The sequence below is a fragment of the Xenopus tropicalis genome, chromosome 3 (genome assembly GCF_000004195.4).
Source record: "Xenopus tropicalis strain Nigerian chromosome 3, UCB_Xtro_10.0, whole genome shotgun sequence".
Taxonomy (NCBI): Eukaryota; Metazoa; Chordata; class Amphibia; order Anura; family Pipidae; genus Xenopus; species Xenopus tropicalis.
The window spans coordinates 76,009,556-76,030,834 of record NC_030679.2 but is presented as its reverse complement, the minus strand read 5'-3'; the positions used below and the strand labels follow the sequence as shown (position 1 = coordinate 76,030,834).

The following is a 21,279-nucleotide window of genomic DNA, read 5'->3' as shown; positions in this document are numbered from 1 at the left end:
TTGAACAAAGCAAATTTGCAATAAAGTCTATTTGTGCAGATATATGTGGCAAAAATCTTTCTAAATATAAAGTTTTCTAGATAGTAGAAGGTAATCAGAATAAAAATGTCTCCTTTTCTAAATCTTTATACTAGTTAACATTCTTCTAAAATGCTACCCTCCCACACATCAATGGTTGTAGCAAAATAGTCTTATTATTAAGATGAACAGTGAAGACTTTGTTTAGTTCTGGCATCTATCTATTCACAAATCATTTTTATAAAGCATGATCTGTTCACCAACGTGTAGGGTCCAAACAATGCACAATGAGTTCAATTGTAAGAGATAAAGTAATTACAAACAACTCTCTCTATGTTAATGGATTAGTTCAGAACTCTGAAACTACTCTAAATGCAGAAAAGCACATTTGGAAATACATAATTAGTAGACTAACAAAGATAAATATAACCATATATACAGTTCATCTATATCACAAGGTTTAACCCTTTAAGTGCCAGCCGAATTCGTCATTTCGGTTCCCCCCAGTGCCAGACGTTTTTTAAGCATTTTGTACTCATTCACTTTAACAATGTTTTTTGGTAGAAAAACCTCCATGAAACTAGGGAAATTATATATCGTTTTTTTCGTCACTAATTGGGCTTCGACATACATACCAAATTTTATAACTTTTCTGGAGATATGATGTGTATTTTGGGTGAAATATGTAAAAAAAAAAATAAAATTATGAAAAATTTCTGTATATTTTGAGTTTTTTTTCCATAGAAAAGTTAATTTTACACACTTTTTTTTGTTGTTTGTAAAAGCCCTGATACTCCCAAGTCCAACGATACCAAATATGTGGTGGTACCCCACAGTTCCTGTCCAGAAGTAACCCCCAAACTAAAGCAATACTTTGTACAATATCACACCAGAACAAAGCAGAAAAGCGCTTGTAACAGTTAATGCAGCATAACTTATATGTAAATCTAAAATATCCCCTCATGTTTGGTATCTTTAGAAACTACAGACCTTCAGGTTTCTAGGTGCAATGTAGTTTTCACTCAAAAGCCAAATACCTTTTGTCAGTGCATTGTGAAATTTGGAACTTTTTATGACATTTTTTTTTTTTTCTAAAACGTAAACTTGGACGCATGATCAAATGTGGATTTGACAAAAAAAAATCTCATAAAAATTTTCTAACAAAGGCATATTTGAAAGACAAACTTCTCCTGAATAAAATGATGCCCCATATGTATGGGTGCACATAAAGACATGGGCACCAAACACTCCAAAGCAGGGGCAATGCACAAGGGCAATTACAGCTAAAAATGTGGGGGCTGCGCTCTATATGCACTTCCTGCAGTTTTTCAGTGTTAACCCCCCTACCTGTGAAATAACCCCCACAAACTATATATTTCTGAAAAGTGCACACCTTCAGCTATTCAGAGACACCACTCTTCTCTTTCTACATGGAAAATTGTGGCCGCAGTCCCTTGCAGAAGTCAGCGCTTTGGTCAGAAATCAAGGAAAAACCAGATAAAAAACCTAGATTTCTCCCCAAAATCTCCATGGCAACTACCAAAAACTTACTAAACATCAATCTGCAAGTTCCCCTGAATAAAACGATACCCCATATGTATGGGTGCACATAAAGACGTGGCCACCAAATGCCCCAAAACAGGGGCAATGCATAAGGGCAATTTCAGTTGAAATTTTGGGGGCTGCGCTCTATGTGCACTACCTGCAGTTTTTCAGTGTTAACCCCCCCTAATTGTGAAATAACCCTCACAAACTATATATTTCTGAAAAGTGCACACCTTCAGCTATTCAGAGACGCCACTCTCTTCTTTCTACATGGAAAATTGTGGCCGTAGTTCCTTGCAGAAGTCAGCGCTTTGGTCAGAAATCAAGGAAAAAACAGATACAAACCTAGATTTCTCCCCAAAATCTCTATGGCAACTACCAAAAACTTACTAAACATTAATCTGCAAGTTCCCCTGAATAAAACGATACCCCATATGTATGGGTGCACATAAAGACGTGGCCACCAAATGCCCCAAAACAGAGGCAATGCAAAAGGGCAATTTCAGTAGAAATTTTGGGGGCTGCGCTCTATGTGCACTACCTGCAGTTTTTCAGTGTTAACCCCCCCTAATTGTGAAATAACCCTCACAAACTATATATTTCTGAAAAGTGCACACCTTCAGCTATTCAGAGACACCACTCTTCTCTTTCTACATGGAAAATTGTGGCCGCAGTCCCTTGCAGAAGTCAGTGCTTTGGTCAGAAATCAAGGAAAAACCAGATAAAAAACCTAGATTTCTCCCCAAAATCTCCATGGCAACTACCAAAAACTTACTAAACATCAATCTGCAAGTTCCCCTGAATAAAACGATACCCCATATGTATGGGTGCACATAAAGACGTGGCCACCAAATGCCCCAAAACAGGGGCAATGCATAAGGGCAATTTCAGTTGAAATTTTGGGGGCTGCGCTCTATGTGCACTACCTGCAGTTTTTCAGTGTTAACCCCCCCTAATTGTGAAATAACCCTCACAAACTATATATTTCTGAAAAGTGCACACCTTCAGCTATTCAGAGACGCCACTCTCCTCTTTCTACATGGAAAATTGTGGCCGTAGTTCCTTGCAGAAGTCAGCGCTTTGGTCAGAAATCAAGGAAAAAACAGATACAAACCTAGATTTCTCCCCAAAATCTCTATGGCAACTACCAAAAACTTACTAAACATCAATCTGCAAGTTCCCCTGAATAAAACGATACCCCATATGTATGGGTGCACATAAAGACGTGGCCACCAAATGCCCCAAAACAGAGGCAATGCAAAAGGGCAATTTCAGTAGAAATTTTGGGGGCTGCGCTCTATGTGCACTACCTGCAGTTTTTCAGTGTTAATCCCCCCTAATTGTGAAATAACCCTCACAAACTATATATTTCTGAAAAGTGCACACCTTCAGCTATTCAGAGACACCACTCTCCTCTTTCTACATGGAAAATTGTGGCCGTAGTTCCTTGCAGAAGTCAGCGCTTTGGTCAGAAATCAAGGAAAAAACAGATACAAACCTAGATTTCTCCCCAAAATCTCCATGGCAACTACCAAAAACTTACTAAACATCAATCTGCAAGTTCCCCTGAATAAAACGATACCCCCTATGTATGGGTGCACATAAAGACGTGGCCACCAAATGCCCCAAAACAGGGGCAATGCAAAAGGGCAATTTCAGTTGAAATTTTGGGGGCTGCGCTCTATGTGCACTTCCTGCAGTTTTTCAGTGTTAACCCCCCATACCTGTAAAAAAACCCCCACAAACTATATATTTCTGAAAAGTGCACACCATTAGCTATTCAGAGACGCCACTCTCCTCTTTCTACATGGAAAATTGCGGCCGCAGTCCCTTGCAGAAGTCAGCGCTTTGGTCAGAAATCAAGGAAAAAACAGATACAAACCTAGATTTCTCCCCAAAATCTCTATGGCAACTACCAAAAACTTACTAAACATCAATTTGCAAGTTCCCCTGAATAAAACGATACCCCATATGTATGGGTGCACATAAAGACGTGGCCACCAAATGCCCCAAAACAGGGGCAATGCAAAAGGGCAATTTCACTGAGCTCTATGTGCACTTCCTGCAGTTTTTCAGTGTTAACCCCCCATACCTGTAAAAAAACCCCCACAAACTATATATTTCTGAAAAGTGCACACCATCAGCTATTCAGAGACGCCACTCTCCTCTTTCTACATGGAAAATTGCGGCCGCAGTCCCTTGCAGAAGTCGGTGCTTTGGTCAGAAATCAAGGAAAAAACAGATACAAACCTAGATTTCTCCCCAAAATCTCTATAGCAACTACCAAAAACTTACTAAACATCAATCTGCAAGTTCCCCTGAATAAAACGATACCCCATATGTATGGGTGCACATAAAGACGTGGCCACCAAATGCCCCAAAACAGGGGCAATGCATAATAATGGGGCTGCAATTTATGTGCACATCTCAAAGTTTTTCAGACAAAATTGCCCCTTAACTGTAAAAAAAACCCATATAAACTATACATTGATTAAAAATAGACAACTTCAGCTATTTAGAGACACCATTCTTGGTCTGAAAAAAAATATAAAGTTAGATTTCTCCCCAAAATCTCAACGGCAACTATCAAAAAACTTGCTCAGTATCAATTAGCAAGTTACCCTGAATAAAATTACACCCCATATGTCTGGTTGCACATAAGTACATGGCCGCCAAACCTGAAAATGCACTCTATGCACCCCTTGCAGTTTTTTACTTTACCCCCCCCCCCCAAATAAACCCCTAAATTGTACTTTACTCACCTATTTCTGTTTTGTGGAGCATCTTTGATTTGAGTTCCATCTTTCCTGTGGTGTTATGATACCAGTTTTTTGCTTCTTCCTACACTACTTTAGAAATGACAAAATCTGCACCACATTTAGAAGGATATTTGCCAAAAAATCCATAGTAATTTGGCCCATAAATGATGCAAATGTCCTTAGAAGTTGCACTAAAGGTTAGGAATTTAGGTGCCAACAATAAAGCTTGGGGCATTAGCATCAGAGATAAAATTATGTGCACCATTACGTGCCGTGCAGCAGTCACCAGTGGCACACCAGTATTACGCAAAGTTTTTATATTTAGAGAGCCACTGCAACTTGTGTAACCTAACCAGAACATACAGTAGATATTCAATTTGTACTACAAGCACAAAAAACCATAATGTATCTGTCATCCTGTGCTCAAGAACCTTTGCAAAAAACTCAAGGCCTACACTTACAGTAGTTAAATGCTGCCCAGAAATGCAAAGTAATATACAAAACTATGCACAGATAACTGCGCTGACAGGCAAGCTTTTGAGGTGCCAGTAAAAGGACTTGTGGCATCAGCTTTAGAGATAAAAACATCTCATTGATTCATCACACACCACAAGTTTTATCATGCGCCCTGTCAGTCACCCAGCACCTCAGTTCGCTATACCAACAGCACAATATAAGTCCTACCCCATAACCAAAGAAACACTGCAACTAGCCTGAATAACCATAGCTCAAACACAAAAATCTGAATGCCCAAGAACAAGTCTAAACAACCACAAGCTACAAGCACACTTTGTTTTTCTGACAACCTGTGCAAAAAACAAAATCACACACCATAAATCCCTACTTTACTAAAAAAAAAACAACACTTTTGCCAATATGACACACCTTACCAAACTTTTCATCACATATATCTATAACCTAGTTATAAGTAAAGTACGGACCTGCCAGAATAGATAAACTCAATAAATAAAAAACAGCGTCACTTTGCCAGCACAGCTAAGTTTGGAGTCCTGAAACCTTGTGCATAAAAACCTAGAACATGCCAAGTTCACTATTCTGATATGCTAAATCCTTATTCCACCAACAAACCCAGAGAACCATAACCTACCTATAAAAACACAAAATTCAAGTCCTCTCATAGTGTACCACAGTATGGTACACTTCAAAACATGGGTGGAAACACAAAGCAGGCTTGCTAGGACACTTGGGACAATAATACCGGACATCTCGCCTAACACCCTTGGAACGGCAAACCTTACATTTTCTCTGGGCATATGTTTTTTTAGGTGTTGGTGGAATTTGTGCTATAAAATGCTTACCCACCATTCGGGCAACATTGTCATTACCTGGCATGTCAGGAACCTCCTCTACATCACCAAACAACAAGGAAGGGAGCAACTGCAGCAAATAATTGTAATAAGACAATCTGGGGCCTGGTACTGCCGCCTTGTAAACGACATAAGAATTATAAAGGGCCATTTGGATCATATAAATTGCTGCTTTTTTGTACCAGGCCCTGGTTTTTCGGGTGGCATTATAATAATGTTGTATTTGGTCGGATTTATCAACACCACCCATATGCTTACTATATTCTTTACTACACAGTGGCTTTGTTTTTGAGGGCCTACCGCCACTTCTGTGTTGGACAATCATGGTCTCATCGTGGATAGTAGTAAGCATAAAAACAACTTTGGTGTCTGAATATTTTATGGCCAAGAGCTCATTGCTTCTTAGAGCATGTACTTCTCCACGCTTCAGTTTCTTATCCAGCAATTCCCTGGGCAGTCCTTTGCGGTTACGGTTGACTGTGCCGCAGGCTGGGGTGTCCAAAGAATTTAGGGCTCTAAATAAAGGGATGCTTGTGTAAAAGTTATCCACGTATAAGTGGTAACCTCGGCCCAGCAGTGGAGTTATGAGCTCCCAAACAATTTTACCACTGGTAGTCAAGTCAGTGGGACAACTGGGGGGGTCCAAATTAGTGTCCTTTCCCTCATACAGCATGAAATAACTAGTGTAGCCCGTGCTGCTTTCACAGAGTTTGTAAAATTTCATCCCATAGCGAGAACGCTTACTTGGGATATATTGGCGAAATTTTAGGCGCCCTTTGAAGAGCAAAAGGGACTCATCAACACAGACATTTTGGGAGGGGGTGTAAACCTCTGCGAAGCGCTGAGACAGGCTATCTATAAGGGGCCTCAATTTATAAAGCCTGTCATAACCGGGCTCATTAGGGGCAACAGCCGTTGTGTTGTCGTTAAAGTGAAGAAACCGCAATAAAATTTGATAACGGTTTCTTGGCATAACGGCTGAAAAAAGAGGGATGGAAAGGACTGTATTGGTATCCCAGTAGGAAGCTAAAGAATTACGTTCTACGAGTCCCATTGCCAATGTAAGAGCCAGGAATCTTTTTATTTCGTTTATATTTGTGGGATACCATGCCTGGGCTCTTGAAAAACCCGGTAAAGGGTTGCTGGCAAGATACTGCTCAGCATACAAATTTGTGTAACGGACCATGTCCTGTAGGATGGCCTCTGTAATATAGAGATTAAAAAAATCTATAATTTCAAAATTAGTGGTGTCCACACTGAGGCCAGGGACTGCAGTGAAAGGGGGAATTTCAGGGACATAATTACAGGGAGGCCCCCACGCAGGCTCTCCAACTGCTGCATCAGTGCTACCCTCACCCTCTTCTACTTCCATGGGTACATCTTGGGCACTACCACCAGCCTCTGCCTCTTCAGCAGTAAGCGTGCCACCACTACTAACCTCTGCGCTAACCGTGTCACTATCGTCTATCTCTGATTCCTCAGTAGAGTGGTCAGATGGAACATACTCAGACCCAGAATCGCTAAATTCTTCTGAGCTGGAGTCCATGCAATACCTAGCAGCTTCCTCGGTGCTGTAAAACCGTTTGGCCATTGTGCCAGAAATATACCGACAACTGCAAATCTAGCAATCAGCAGGCAAAGTGAAAACAAGCAAGCAAAAAAAAAAAAAAAAAAAAAAAAGCAGCAAGCAAGACAGCACTTGTAATAGGAGAAGCTAGAAAAAAAAAACCTCACTGTAACCTTTTGATAAACTCAAGCCAGCAAGGGATGACCAGGAGTTAACCTTTGGCAATAGAAACTACTAGAACAATCTGAACTTAGCACCTCTGGATCTTTCTAGAACAACTGAAACCAAATGGAATAAAACCACTAAAAGCAATCAAAGAACAATAATTACAATGAAATCGGTGGTCAGAGCCCTGGATCCACCAATGTCACTGCAAAAGCAACCTTTTAGGGGCACTAAATACACAATAAAGAACAATGCAAAGATAAAACACCATAAAATCAGTAAATTCAAATAAAACCACCCAAACCAACAAAAGAACAATAATTGCAATGAAATCGGTGGTCAGAGCCCTGGATCCACCAATGTCACTGCAAAAGCAACCTTTTAGGGGCACTAAATACACAATAAAGAACAATGCAAAGATAAAACACCATAAAATCAGTAAATTCAAATAAAACCACCCAAACCTACAAAAGAACAATAATTGCAATGAAATCAGTGGTCAGAGCCCTGGATCCACCAATGTCACTGCAAAAGCAACCTTTTAGGGGCACTAAATACACAATAAAGAACAATGCAAAGATAAAACACCATAAAATCAGTAAATTCAAATAAAACCACCCAAACCTACAAAAGAACAATAATTGCAATGAAATCTGTGGTCAGAGCCCTGGATCCACCAATGTCACTGCAAAAGCAACCTTTTAGGGGCACTAAATACACAATAAAGAACAATGCAAAGATAAAACACCATAAAATCAGTAAATTCAAATAAAACCACTCAAACCAACAGAAGAACAATTATTGCAATGAAATCAGTGGCCAGAGCCCTGGATCCACCAACGTCACTGCAAAAGCAACCTTTTAGGGGCACTAAATACACAATAAAGAACAATGCAAAGATAAAACACCATAAAATCAGTAAATTCAAATAAAACCACTCAAACCAACAGAAGAACAATTATTGCAATGAAATCAGTGGCCAGAGCCCTGGATCCACCAACGTCACTGCAAATTCAGCACCCAATAGCAATAAAAAAGTTACAGTGCAATAGAATAATTCAAAAACAGAAATCAATTATGAAAATGCCAAAAAAACACTAAAATGCAACCAAATAAATCAGATAATTATAGAGCAAGATCAGAAATAAAGTTTTAGTAAAAAAAAAGACTGCCAAAGAAAGCAAAGAAAGAAAGAAAAGAAAAGAAAGAAAGATTTTTTTTTTTTTTTTTTTTCTAAGTGTAAGTGTGTGTGTAAGTGTCTGTGTGTGCTTGGGAAAGTTGTAAATAAGTGTGTATGTGTGTAAAAGTGTAATAATGACAAAGATAGAAGAAGAAATGGAAAAAAAAAATAAAAAAAATTTTTAGACAGTTGAGATAGAAATAAGCAAAATAAACAGTGGTTAGAGAGTTGTAGTTCAGCTCACACAATGCAGGCAGGCAATCAGGGCGACCAATCCAGCAGGAAGGCAGCAGGAAGGCAGCAGGGGGGCTCCAGCAGTCACATGTGCTCAGCAGGAGTGAAGAGGCGACGCGGGGGCGGCGACATTTAAAGGGACAGCAGTGGACACGTCATCAATGCGTGTCCACTGCTGTCATTGGCTGAGGGACCGGATCGGTGCGGCTGGGCGACCGGATCCGTGAGTATGTGTTCATTCGCTCGTTGCCTAGGGGGTTGTGCAGGCTTTACAAGCGCTGCGCTGCTTTAAAAGCGAGCGCAGCGCTTGTAAAGCCGACAGTGCCATTGGACGTAGATTCTACGTCCCATGGCACTTTGGTCCCTTGGTACCTGGGACGTAGAATCTACGTCCCTTGGCACTTAAAGGGTTAACACATACATACATGTTTATTAGCAAATCAAAACAAAATTTTTAGTTTGATTTTGAGGAGATACTTGCACACAAGAACTTTTGCATTTAATGAATTAGATCAGTGCTGTCCAACTGGCGCCCCGTGGCCCCCCATCTTCTGGCTGCTGTGACCTTTTTAAATGGTATCAGTGCTGAGATTAACTGGCCAACTGATTACTATCAGCAGAATAATATATGCATGATTCATAGGGGTGCTGTCACTATGGGAATGACTTAGCTGTAAAAGTTCAAATGTTCTGTATGTAAAACTACATTATCTCATTTTTATCTCTATTCTAACTTATTTAGAAAGATTTCACTGTGTTAAAGGGGCACAAATTCAAACAGTATGGGGACCTAAAAACTAACCTGGCCTATATGTTAAGAATGCTCTATCTAAGAACATAATATATTTTCCCTTTTTGACCCAAATAGCTTTAAATGGATCTTGCCTTAACCTCAAAGAAAATAATTTTAATATATTTATTACTTTTATATATATTTATAACTTATATTTGAGTTTACTTGCCAATGTTGTGTGTGGAGATCTCAATAAAATGTAAGATTCACAAGGACATTTGCTTACTATGTGTGCCATCTGTTATGCATTATATTTATAATTTGGAGCTTCTGAGCAACAGAGTATACATATTGCGCACCAGACTGTTTCATTGGTAAATTATAGCAAAAGATTTTTAATTATATTGAGAATGCTGGGGGTTACAGCTCAGTACCAGCTTAACAGCTTAAGAACATTTGAAACATTCCTGATTATGATATTCTCCTTTCCCCCTCAGATGGTGTCCCTGTTTTTTCTCTTTGCCAGATGCTCCCATTCACTAACTACTGTCTATTTATGTCTAATCAGTGCTTATAACACATCTGTAGCCCAGTGCATTCTTTCAAGAAAAATAACATAAATGTATTTGTTACCTCTGCACTCGATATCTGGATTTCCCCAGAAAAGTTCCTGGCATTCACTGCAATCTCGTCCCCCAAATCCAGGCATGCACTGGCACTGACCAGTGAACTGCAAAATAAAGCATGCCATTTTTTATTACATTAAATGAAATATGCTTTCTGAATGTCTGCTCCACTCTGTTTTTGTTTATAAAGGTATGGAAACTGTTATCCGAAATGCTTGGGATCTGCAGTTTCTTTCTGTCAATAGGAGCTTTAGTGGAAGGGGCCCGGGGCAGTTAGGGTTAGATATGCGAAGAAGGCTTATTTGGTCTCCTATATGTCCACCTGGAAGATCATTTAATGAGAAATTTCATTTGAACTCTCATTTACTATAAAAGATATTCTTTAAATCATGGATTAATGACTGATACCGCAGTTATTTCTTGTTGATGTAAGCTTGGTAAAGACAATAGTAAATAAGGGGGCTCTAACCAGTTGTTCACCCTGAAATAAGAACTTGAGCCAAAATAGTCTGATTAAAAGGCTACTGAAATGAGATAATAAAAAAATTGTAGTTTTTTTTATAGTACTGTGCAATATTTATAATACAGAAAAAGGTTAACAGTCAAAAATTTTATAAAAGAAGTTTCAAATAGAAATACCTCATTACAAGATAACCCTAGAGACCGATTGGTATCACATGCACATGGTTCACATCCAGTACCACTTGCTAAATTCCAGGTGTTTGCTGCACAACGATCACAACTCTGTCCAATTACATTGGGCAAGCATGGACACTGCCCATTTGTCCTATTGCAGTGACAGTCTATTTCTCCACTGCAGTTCTCCTGTTCTGTACCCAGATAATTGCAAACACACCCTGAAAGCAGAACAAAATGAAAATTACATTAAAATCATTATACTGGTAACAAACAACTATGAGTAATGTATTAGTGGAGGTGGTATAGCAGCTTTCTTCAGAAGGCAGCCATTCAGTCTAATATTAATTCATGAAGCTACTTCATGGTGAGTGGATGTGGAATCCCTCAGCACTCTCTCTATGGGCTATGGCATATGAAGCTTTTGCATTTTTATCACCCCTACATTTTGTGCGGTTAACAAGTGCAAATAGTTATCCAGCACCTATGATTATAACGTCAATAGAAAGTGGCCCTTGATTGGTGATGGAAATACATAGGAAGCAGACCCTGAACTATTTGGTGAACAGGGGCTATTAAGTTACGCCCTGTCCATGACTGTAAGCACAGTGCACATGATTCCTAATTGCAGTGTACAGTAGTGTGTATATAATATGCTTTAAAATCATTGTAGGGAGAAAAACTTTATGTATATATTGCATGTATTGTAACCCCCAACTGTTGTCGGCTGTTGTAAAATAGGAAAGAAGTGTCAATACAGCATTTTACTTCTTAATGGGTGTCTGTTGTCATCATTTTATTAGACAATGACCATGTTCAAGTAACTTTAAATAGGCAGGGATGTTATTTTCATCTGCAGATGTGTTGTTAGCTGACATGTAATTAATTGAAGGCTGCATGTGCTGTAGTTGTTAAACAACTTGCAGGAGACCACAGAATGGCATTTAAATGAGTAAAGCTTGCATCTGCAGATAACATAATTCCTCTAATATTTTAGAGTCTATGGGGCATATTTACTAAAATCCTTAATATGGTAAAAATTAAAATCACAATATGGTAAAAATTCGTAGTAACCACGAAAATTTCTGAAGTTCGAAAATGTCTTTAATCGTTCGTATGAATTGTGTCCGAAAGTCATGAAAATTAAGCCACAAAAACCTTTCTGGCTTTGATGCCTTCCATGTCTGGCTTTGAAAGCCTTCCATAGGACTCAATGGGACTCGATAGATCAAACCTGGCAAAAAGGTTTTAAAACTTTCCAGAGGAAAGTGTTAACCAAAGCTTTAAAGAATTCTGAAATGTTCGTAGTCTTTGCACAAAATATGATTTTGTTTGTAGTTTTGTAATGAAAACCACGAAAAACTTGTGGAATTTTAACATAAATTCCAAAATGTTCTATAAGTGAAAAAAAAAAGTTCGAAAAAATACAAAATTAACTCATACTTGTTTAGTAAATGGGCCCCCAAATATGGGTAAGGCAACATAGATACACTCTACTTATCAATAGTTTATATTTCTCATTATGACATGACAATTGATGGTGATAATTCATCACATTTTTTTAAAATTCTAAAAATGCAATGTCAAAATGACCAAAACCACCCTTCATTGCTTTATTCATAGTGTTCAGGCTGATGGTAATGGTCCAAAACTTTTTTCCTCAAAATAACTTAGGGCAATGGAATTCAGGGATGTTGTAAGCATTTTTTGCTAGCCCAAACACGTGGTGACTGAACATTCAAATATCCCTTCACTAGATTAAAAATCCTGAAATATCTTCTCCTGCTATTTCCCTATAGGCACAAAAATACAGATCTTGAATCTACTGAGTGTAATGAACAAAACAATGTAGGGAAAATAAAGAAAAGAAGTACATATTATAGCAGTAAGACAGGAAAGAGGGTAAAGGTTCATAACCACACATGTACTGCTAAAGTAAAATTCATAATATTGCTCTGTCTTCACTTTTGAACACACCAATACATTATTCTAAATATCTTACTTCTACAATCCTGTTGAATTGCATTCCCGTAATAACCTAGTTGGCACTCTTGGCAGTTTATCCCTTCGGTGTGATACAGACACTTCAAGCATAATCCTGACTGTTTATGACAGGCAAGTGAGTCAGACATATCTATATTGTTATTACAGTGGCATGGTTGACACACTCCACCAATCTCTTCAGGGTTTCCAAAATACCCAGAAGCACATCCATCACATCTTATTCCTAGAGCAAATAGAAGACAAAACACGTAAGCATATGAACATGTTGGTGCATAATAAGTCACAGCTAACTTAAGCTATATATGTATAAAGGCCCCCTAAGTGAATGTTGACTGAATGTTGACACAATTAAGTTTTTTAGCATTCTTCATAAAGTCCCATAAGTGTTATTTGTTGCATGAATTACTGCACCAGGGCAAAGACTAATGTATTGGTGGAACTTCGCAGTTTTTGAGAATACATTTTTTTTACACACTCATATATTTATATATCTTTATAAAGGTCTCAATGTAGATTGAAACATTGATCACAACAAAACCTCTGGAATACCTGATTTGTGTGTATATATATATATATATATATATATATATATATATATATATATAGTATCCAAATATCGGTACTCACCAAACCAATGGCCAATGTCCGGGTGCTAACCATAAATTCATATATAGTCTCTTAGAAAGTACTCACAGTAAAGTATAAAAATAAAACAATTTATTAAACAAAAATGTCTACGCGTTTCGATCCATATAGGATCGATATGGTCCTGATGACGATCCTATATGGATCGAAACGCGTAGACATTTTTGTTTAATAAATTGTTTTATTTTTATACTTTACCGTGAGTGCTTTCTAAGAGACTATATATATATATATATATATATATATATATATATATATATATATATATATATATAATATTAGCATATCATGATATGCTGAACACAAAGGCTACACACTCCCCACTGCCAATAGTGAGAAGTTTGTGTGTAGCTAATGACACCTAAAATGTTTTACAATGGCACAGCACAAGCTTCTTGTGGCACATGCCATTTGTGGTAAAGGGGACCAATCCATAGTTATTCTTGGTATTTTGACCACCTGTGTTCTGGAGGAAACAAATCAGCTATTTTTCCATACAAGGCTGCCATCAGGAAAAATATTTGGGTACGACAGGGCATGGTTAGTGAGTGGCCAGGTGTGTGTATGGGCCCTCATATATTTTGAAGGCAGCTGTGGTGCCATAGCTTTTATCCCTCAATTGTTTCCAAACTATATATTTGTTCAGTTCATGTGGGAACCTGTATTCAACTACATATTTTCTATTGCTGTTCTTCTTCTTTTTAGGTCATTTGTTTAAAGATAATTCCTTGTGTTCTTAAACAATAAAAATGGTAAAAAAAAATGTCAATTCAGGCACCTAATATAGTTCTAGACCTGCAAGCTCAACTGACAACTGTGTTAGGATTTACAAAACTGACATTGCTAAAAACTTGCTGTCAATAATAACTACTATACAACTGTTGATTATGACAACTGCAATATAGTAAGCAGTGTAGCTTATTTTAGACATGTAAAATAACTTAGACTTTGCCGACTAATCTTAGGAAGTGGAAAGCTTACCTGTATATCCCATATTACAAGAGCACACCACCTGCAAGGTTGTAGGATCTTTGTAACAACCACTTGCAAACTGGCGCTCACTTCCTGGACCATCAGGACATGGGCAGGGTCTGCAGTGATCCCCTGATCCAAGTCTGGGGTCCCCATAATAACCTGAAAGACACCTAAGAGCACATAAACATTCATGTTATTAATATCATATTACTTTTTAAAGTTAAGTTGATAGGTCAGGTTTTTTTATGACAGTGATGTCATAAATTCTTCTATCTGTCTGTCTATCTATCTATCTATCTATCTATCTATCTATCTCGATCTCTATGTACAATTACATATGAAACAAAATAAATTATTCCCAGAATGTAACCTTTGGCCACTTTTCTAATCAGTAAACTTTTAACACAAAACATAATTTGTTATTCATAGAGATAGCACCCATGCCTGCATATTTTACAGAATATTTACAAGTAAATTCATTTAGTAAATACAAAAACTATAAATGTTTAGTTTCTTAAACACATGCATTTTTAAACAAACAAAACATTTGTAAAACCAGAAATTTTATGTTAAAAACCAAATTAAATGATTAGAGAAATTATTAATGCAAGCTGATTACCGTTCACAGCTGTATCCTTCAGAATGATCCTTGCAGTTTGTGCACTCTCCAGTTAGTGCATTACAGTCTTCAGCATGTCCATTACACTGGCACTGCCTGCAGCTTGGGAACCCCCAGTAACCAGGTAAGCACACATCGCACTGACGCCCGAATGCTCCATGAATGCAGGGACATTGACCAGTCTCAGTGTGGCAAAAAGGATGAGAAGATCCTCTCACATCACACTCACATGCTGAAAGCAAATTGATACTTATATATTAAAAACAAATTCAAGTCCCTTCAAGAGTGTGGTTCTAAAAAGGAAAACACTGCATAACACCATAAGGAATGTTTCAGTAATTTTAGCTTTTAAATCTCTTAACAAGCCTTGTGTTAATCCTTTTGACTTTGGGCAAGTCACTTAACTCCCTGTATACCAGGCACCCAAACATATATTATAAACTCTGTTGGGCGGCTACATACTACCTCTTACTTATCACCCCTCTATAGTACAGCTGAAAATGAGAAACCTAAAAAAAACAATAATGAGAACTTTTATTTCACCACAAAAAAAAGCAGTTTTTCAGTTGTAGATTAAAAATTATTTTGATCTATTCATCTGTGGACTAAACTGACATACGTTTGCATCCATTAGGTCCAAAGCCAAAGGTTCCAGGGGCACACTTGTTGCAGTTTCTTCCAATGACGTTGGGACGACACTGGCATTGACCACCATTTGGATCGCATACAGAACTCAAAGATCCTTGTGGGTCACATTGACATTCTAGCCAAAAAAAAGCAATAAATAAGAAATTTATTTCAGTGCTCCCCATTTTGTCACATCAGTGAAGCACTTTAAAACCATAGATTTTACAATGATATGATTACGGTCTATCTGCTATTTTTTAAGTACAAGGAGAGGGGAGGGCATCAGACAGCTATAGTTCCACATCAAAGGATTAGACTTACCCAAAGCACTTTTGTGTAAAAGTGCAGAAATGGTGAAGAGAAAATTCTTGCAGACATCGGTGAGAGGAGTTTTCACAACGCTCTGACTGTTCTCAAGACATCTGTACCTCTGAAATGTTTGCCAGGCAGTGTTGGTGGTGACATCATCTCCTGAGCCTCCCATACTAAATATGTCAAGGGACTTGACATGGGGCAGCAAAACAATCTGCAGAAATGTTTGGAATTAGTCATTCACATAATATGCTTCCTTTGATAAAAAGCTGGAAATGTTTCAAAGCAAAATATTGCCCAGTGTCCATAGGCAAGTGCTGGACTTTAGCTAGACTAGTGAGAAAAATGCAAAGTGAGAGTTTGAGGTGCACTGAGCAAAGCTGGAATTTCAAACACTAAAATGCCCCTATTATTGCTGCTGTTTTCCATTTAATCACCAAGCCACTGCAATAAGAGGTTGGTAATCCTTCTCATTAACCACAAACCAACCACTTTCATAATTACTGTCTCCCTACAATACAAACTGGGAAATGGAAGTGCTCATTAATTTAATTCCTAGATTTAGGACCTGAGTTTGGTTCTTGGTAACAACAATTAGATCTGCTTCTTGCACTTTATCTCTCTGTGCTTCATCCAGCAAACCCTAATCAGCAAATCCTAATCTCTGTGAGTACTGCTTATAATTAGTGATACTTGCCTACAATTATTTGCAATAATTACTACATACATCAATACACGTCATAACTCACATGAAGTCTAGGCATATATGATTTACCAATTACATTTTTCTTATTCAGACAAATTTGTTTCAACTCTGCCTAGTTTTTGCTCAGCATGCTTATTTTTATAAGTCACAAATGTTGATTCCAACTCTTTATTTACTCTAACAATAACTGACACCCTGTTTTTTTTTTTTTACTTACAGAATCAATTAATGTGTATGGATTTTCCACATTGGAATTAACAGAATACCGAGGCAGCTCCAAACGTATTGTGTAATTCAGTCCCTTCTCAAAGCAAATAGGACGAGGAAGAGTGATATAACTGCAAATAAAGGTATGTCACTTTATTTATCTGGATAAATACGTAGATGATACAATTGAGTACATGTCGCTCATAACTGAATACAGTTTGCTGCTACTTACCGAGAACCGGGCGGTAATGCCACTGATTGATTATCATCACTTGGGACAGTGTTCCCACAACGGCTGCTAGTGGGAATCTTGCCTGGGCGGATTACTGTGATAACTGCCTCTTCCCACTGCTCTGGTAGCTGAAAACAAGAAAGAGATTTAGAAATTAGCATGTGTAAATAAAGTATACTTATATATAAATATATATATATAAAAATATACCATACTTTTATATTAAAGTAACATACTTTGTTGATGCATCTTGCACATGCAACCACATTCTTTTGCAAAATGTAAATGTGTGTGCAAGATGCATCAATAAAGTCTGTCCAAATGCTTCACATGTATAGCAGAAAGAGAGAGTGTTCAAGAGGTTAAAATAAACTATAACTAATTATAACTATCTATGTGCTTGCTTCTCTAAAGACATTTACCATAGAAACCATAGAAGTGCATATGTATACATTTCTCCTCATTTAGAACAGCAATTGTTTTATAACAAGATGAAATGACTTACTTGAGGCTCATAGCGAATTAAAAGATCATACTCCATGGAAGTTGGAATGTCATTAATGTGGAATTCTAAGTATGCTCCTTCTGGAACTCTTGCAAACCCAATACCAGTCCAGGAAGGGGTACGATCATGGGGAAGTGGTCTCTCAACAATTCGGACATCCTGTTGACAGTAATAAGAGTATTTTGTTTCTTGCATGTTCTTAATTTTCCCTCAAGTGTATAGTAGAGTACAGGGCATTATGTTGGAAATTAATATGTAAATAGTAGTTTACACATATTACATAAGGATACATACACTCATATTCAGAGCCTAAACAGGTAGCATACTTACAGGGCCAAAGTTTGCATACTCAGCTTCATAGGTGTAATGGTCTAAAGAAATAAAATAAAATCCTGACTCCACTTCATTGCACTGACGTCCAATCATGTGTGGTCTGCACCTGCACTGGCCAGATTCAGGGGAACAGCTGCAATATAAGCCAGAAAGAATTTCAGATTCATAATGTTTACTTTTTTTTTTAGTAATTTAGTAATCCAGAAACCCATTATCCAGAAAGCTCTGAGTTACAGGAGGGCCATTTCCCATAGACTGCATTTTAAAGGGACAGTAAACAACCCATAAGCTCAGTGAACATTTCTTGTGCTGAACATACTTTTTGAATATTGTTTTAATTAAGAAATCTCTATAGTTTCTGTTAATTCTGGCAATAAAGAACAATATGAAGCCAGTTTAACTTTAGTACTCACTTTAATAAATTCTGCATTGCATACCATTATACATACAAAAAATATGCGTAAGTTATCTATCAACACAAGTGTGTGTGAGCCTGGGATGGTACTCTGAATAACATGAGAGGCCATGAAAGTTCAACTTACTTATTGTCCTCTGATCCCCCATGATCACAGTCACAAGGTCGGCAGCCATCTAAGTCATTGCTCAAACCCCAGAATTCAGGCTGCAAAACAAGAAAGTTTTACTAAATCATTGTATTGCTGTGGTAACTGAATATACAGTATTTTCTAGAAAAAAACTATCATTTGAGACCAGTTTATAGTTTTGCCACATGCATAGAGCTGATGCTTTTATTTTAATCAAAAAGTTGCAATAAGGCTGACTGAAAATATGCCTTATACGATTCCACTACTACAGTTATGGAGAATAAATCTACGGACATTTAAAACCCCCTTAAAAGACCAGCGAAAACAAAAAATAACTAAAGGATTTTGCAAGCATTTTAGCATAAAGATAATGTACTGTTAACCCTTCAACACTGCACTGGTAAATTTTAGCGTTTGCTTCAGAAACTATATTTTATATAAATAATCTGCTTGAAGAGTGCAAAAAGGCACAATTTACATTGCAAATAACAAATAAAAATGTAAAATAAAATGGTCTTTCACAGTATGGTACCCAGGGGTCAGTTGCTATTCATGGCTCTTCACAGGACTAAAGGATACAAACTTACTAATATAATGGAGTTGTAAATGGGCCTCATATAATAACGTCACATCCTGAGAAATACCATACATGTCAACACAGTAATTCTCTTGTAATAAAATAATGTAGAGTGTTAAGTAGAATTAAAATTTCAGCATACAAATAACTATTAAAAATGTCATCAAATATTCATGATTTCTAACAAACATGATTATTACCGCGCACTGATCACATTTCCTTCCTGTTACAAAGCGTTTGCAAAAGCAGTTTCCATTTCTAGAGTCACAAGAGTTTCCACCAGGGATGGTTCCTAGGGGGTTACATCCGCAAACTACAAACAGAAAAAGAAAGTCAATATAGTGTAAGGATGTTGAATGTGTGAAGTTTTAGTGACTTCTTTATGCTTACACTGGCAGCCTTCTGGATCTTCTGCATTTAAGTCATAGAAGCCCTCTTTGCATTGATCACAGCGTTCTCCTTCAACATTTAACTTGCAACGACACTGTCCAGCAATAAGGCCCACGGAAAAATCTGAATAGCGGTCACATATTCCTCCATCCTGGGATCCAGCTGGGTCACAATTGCAGGCTAAACAAATATTGCATGGATTTAGTGCAACAACTTACAAAGCAAATCATACAGCAAAGCTTACTGAATATAATGCAGCAGGAAAGAGAGACCCTGCTGCAGACAAAAGTTCTATAGTACAGGTATTTAGCTCATATATAGTTGTATTATAATGCCAAAATCCTAAAACAAAAGAAAACAGATACATTCAGTTATCAGACTGTAGCATTTGAACAGGGTCTGTATGGCTAGGCAATGTTTATTTCTAATAATGTTAACTATAAAAGAAGGCTATTAGCCATAATGCTGGACCAGGTAGCTCTTTCACTTACGTTGACAGATGTTTGGATCACGTATGTCTTTATCTGGATGCTGGTAGAAAAATGGTTTGCACTGTTCACAATTCCGCCCCATTGTGTTGTGTTGGCAGTCATCACACACCCCTCCACTGGTATTCCCAGTAGACATATAAACAGCCATATCAAAATGACAGTGTGTGGAATGTTCGTTACAGTTACATTCTGCAAAGAAAGTTACTTGGTTAATACTGACAAAGAACCTGTAACTACTGGAAATAAATAAGTATGTCACAGATCTGTATGTATTGTGGTTTGTTTTTTGCAAGTTCAAAAAAAAAACCTCTGTCTCCCTGTCTTGCCCATAACTAGTTGTATATCCCCTAACAAATCATTTCTGTCCTGTAACCAACCCCTTTGCTAATAGGAGCTTTTAGAACTATCCTTCATCCTGTCTTGAACCCCAGGAACTCCATAAGCAATAGCCACAATCATTGAGATTTTAGATCTTCACAGATTTTTGTGTTCAGCAGTGTTATTTTTAGACTGGCAAATGGAGTGAGGGTATAAATTATAACTGATTCACTACATGGAAGGTGTTAGAAAGTAAATAGAATTGTGTAAAAACAAAGATTGAAAAAAAATCACCAAATAAATGTATAATGATTACATTAATGCACTGGAAAGCACTGATTCCTTAGCATTTCATATGACCTTACAGATACTGACAAACTTCAGGATTTCATAAAGGCCATTTGAATAAATAATAACACAATAAAATATTATTTGAGTAAATATTTCCAACCAGGCCTTCACCAGTGTTTTTAATTTCTTATTTCCCCTTTTTAAACCTTATTACCAAAGCTTTTTATTGTTTACCACATTTTGTCTACTTATTACTCTTTTACAAACACAATAATTAATGTAATTTGTAGGATTTACTGAGCACACACAGTGAAATTTACAATCTGGGAACTCACTTTTACAAGCATTGCTACTGCGACCTTCTGCTGGTCTCCAAGGCAAATCATGGTAGAAATCCAGACATTGCTCACAGTTTAAACCTTTTGTGTTGTGTCTGCAAACACATCGCCCATGCACCTTGAGCAAAGAAACACAGGAAAATAAAGTATATGCTGCTGCATGGTGGGAACAAAGAAGGCACTTTTTAAGACTATAATGGGGTTATGTAATATAAAAGCAAAGCTTGCTACAGATTTAGTCACCTATAGCAACCAATCAACAAGTAGCATGTACTGGTCACCTGATTAAAAGCATCTTATTGGTTCCTGTGGGCCACTGCACCTGAGCAAACATTGTGCCATTTATTACATATGGGGTAAGTTTCCTGTATGG

The 21,279-nt window shown here is 37.5% G+C and overlaps 1 protein-coding gene across 1 annotated transcript in view; it reads right to left on the bottom strand.

The window, feature by feature from the left end:
• lamb1 (laminin subunit beta 1) overlaps positions 1–21,279 on the bottom strand; it is a 40,145-nt gene that overhangs the window by 10,807 nt on the left and 8,059 nt on the right. The window contains exons 9-24 of the mRNA XM_002933094.4: positions 20,904–21,024; positions 19,960–20,148; positions 19,469–19,648; positions 19,279–19,391; positions 18,499–18,578; positions 17,954–18,089; positions 17,624–17,782; positions 17,119–17,246; positions 16,897–17,017; positions 15,983–16,187; positions 15,654–15,797; positions 15,035–15,266; positions 14,422–14,585; positions 12,794–13,018; positions 10,795–11,012; positions 10,163–10,259 (exon numbers count right to left, since the gene is read on the bottom strand). Of these exons, the coding sequence (XP_002933140.2) occupies positions 10,163–10,259; positions 10,795–11,012; positions 12,794–13,018; positions 14,422–14,585; positions 15,035–15,266; positions 15,654–15,797; positions 15,983–16,187; positions 16,897–17,017; positions 17,119–17,246; positions 17,624–17,782; positions 17,954–18,089; positions 18,499–18,578; positions 19,279–19,391; positions 19,469–19,648; positions 19,960–20,148; positions 20,904–21,024 (2,512 nt within the window). The remainder of the gene's footprint in view (positions 1–10,162; positions 10,260–10,794; positions 11,013–12,793; positions 13,019–14,421; positions 14,586–15,034; positions 15,267–15,653; positions 15,798–15,982; positions 16,188–16,896; positions 17,018–17,118; positions 17,247–17,623; positions 17,783–17,953; positions 18,090–18,498; positions 18,579–19,278; positions 19,392–19,468; positions 19,649–19,959; positions 20,149–20,903; positions 21,025–21,279) is intronic.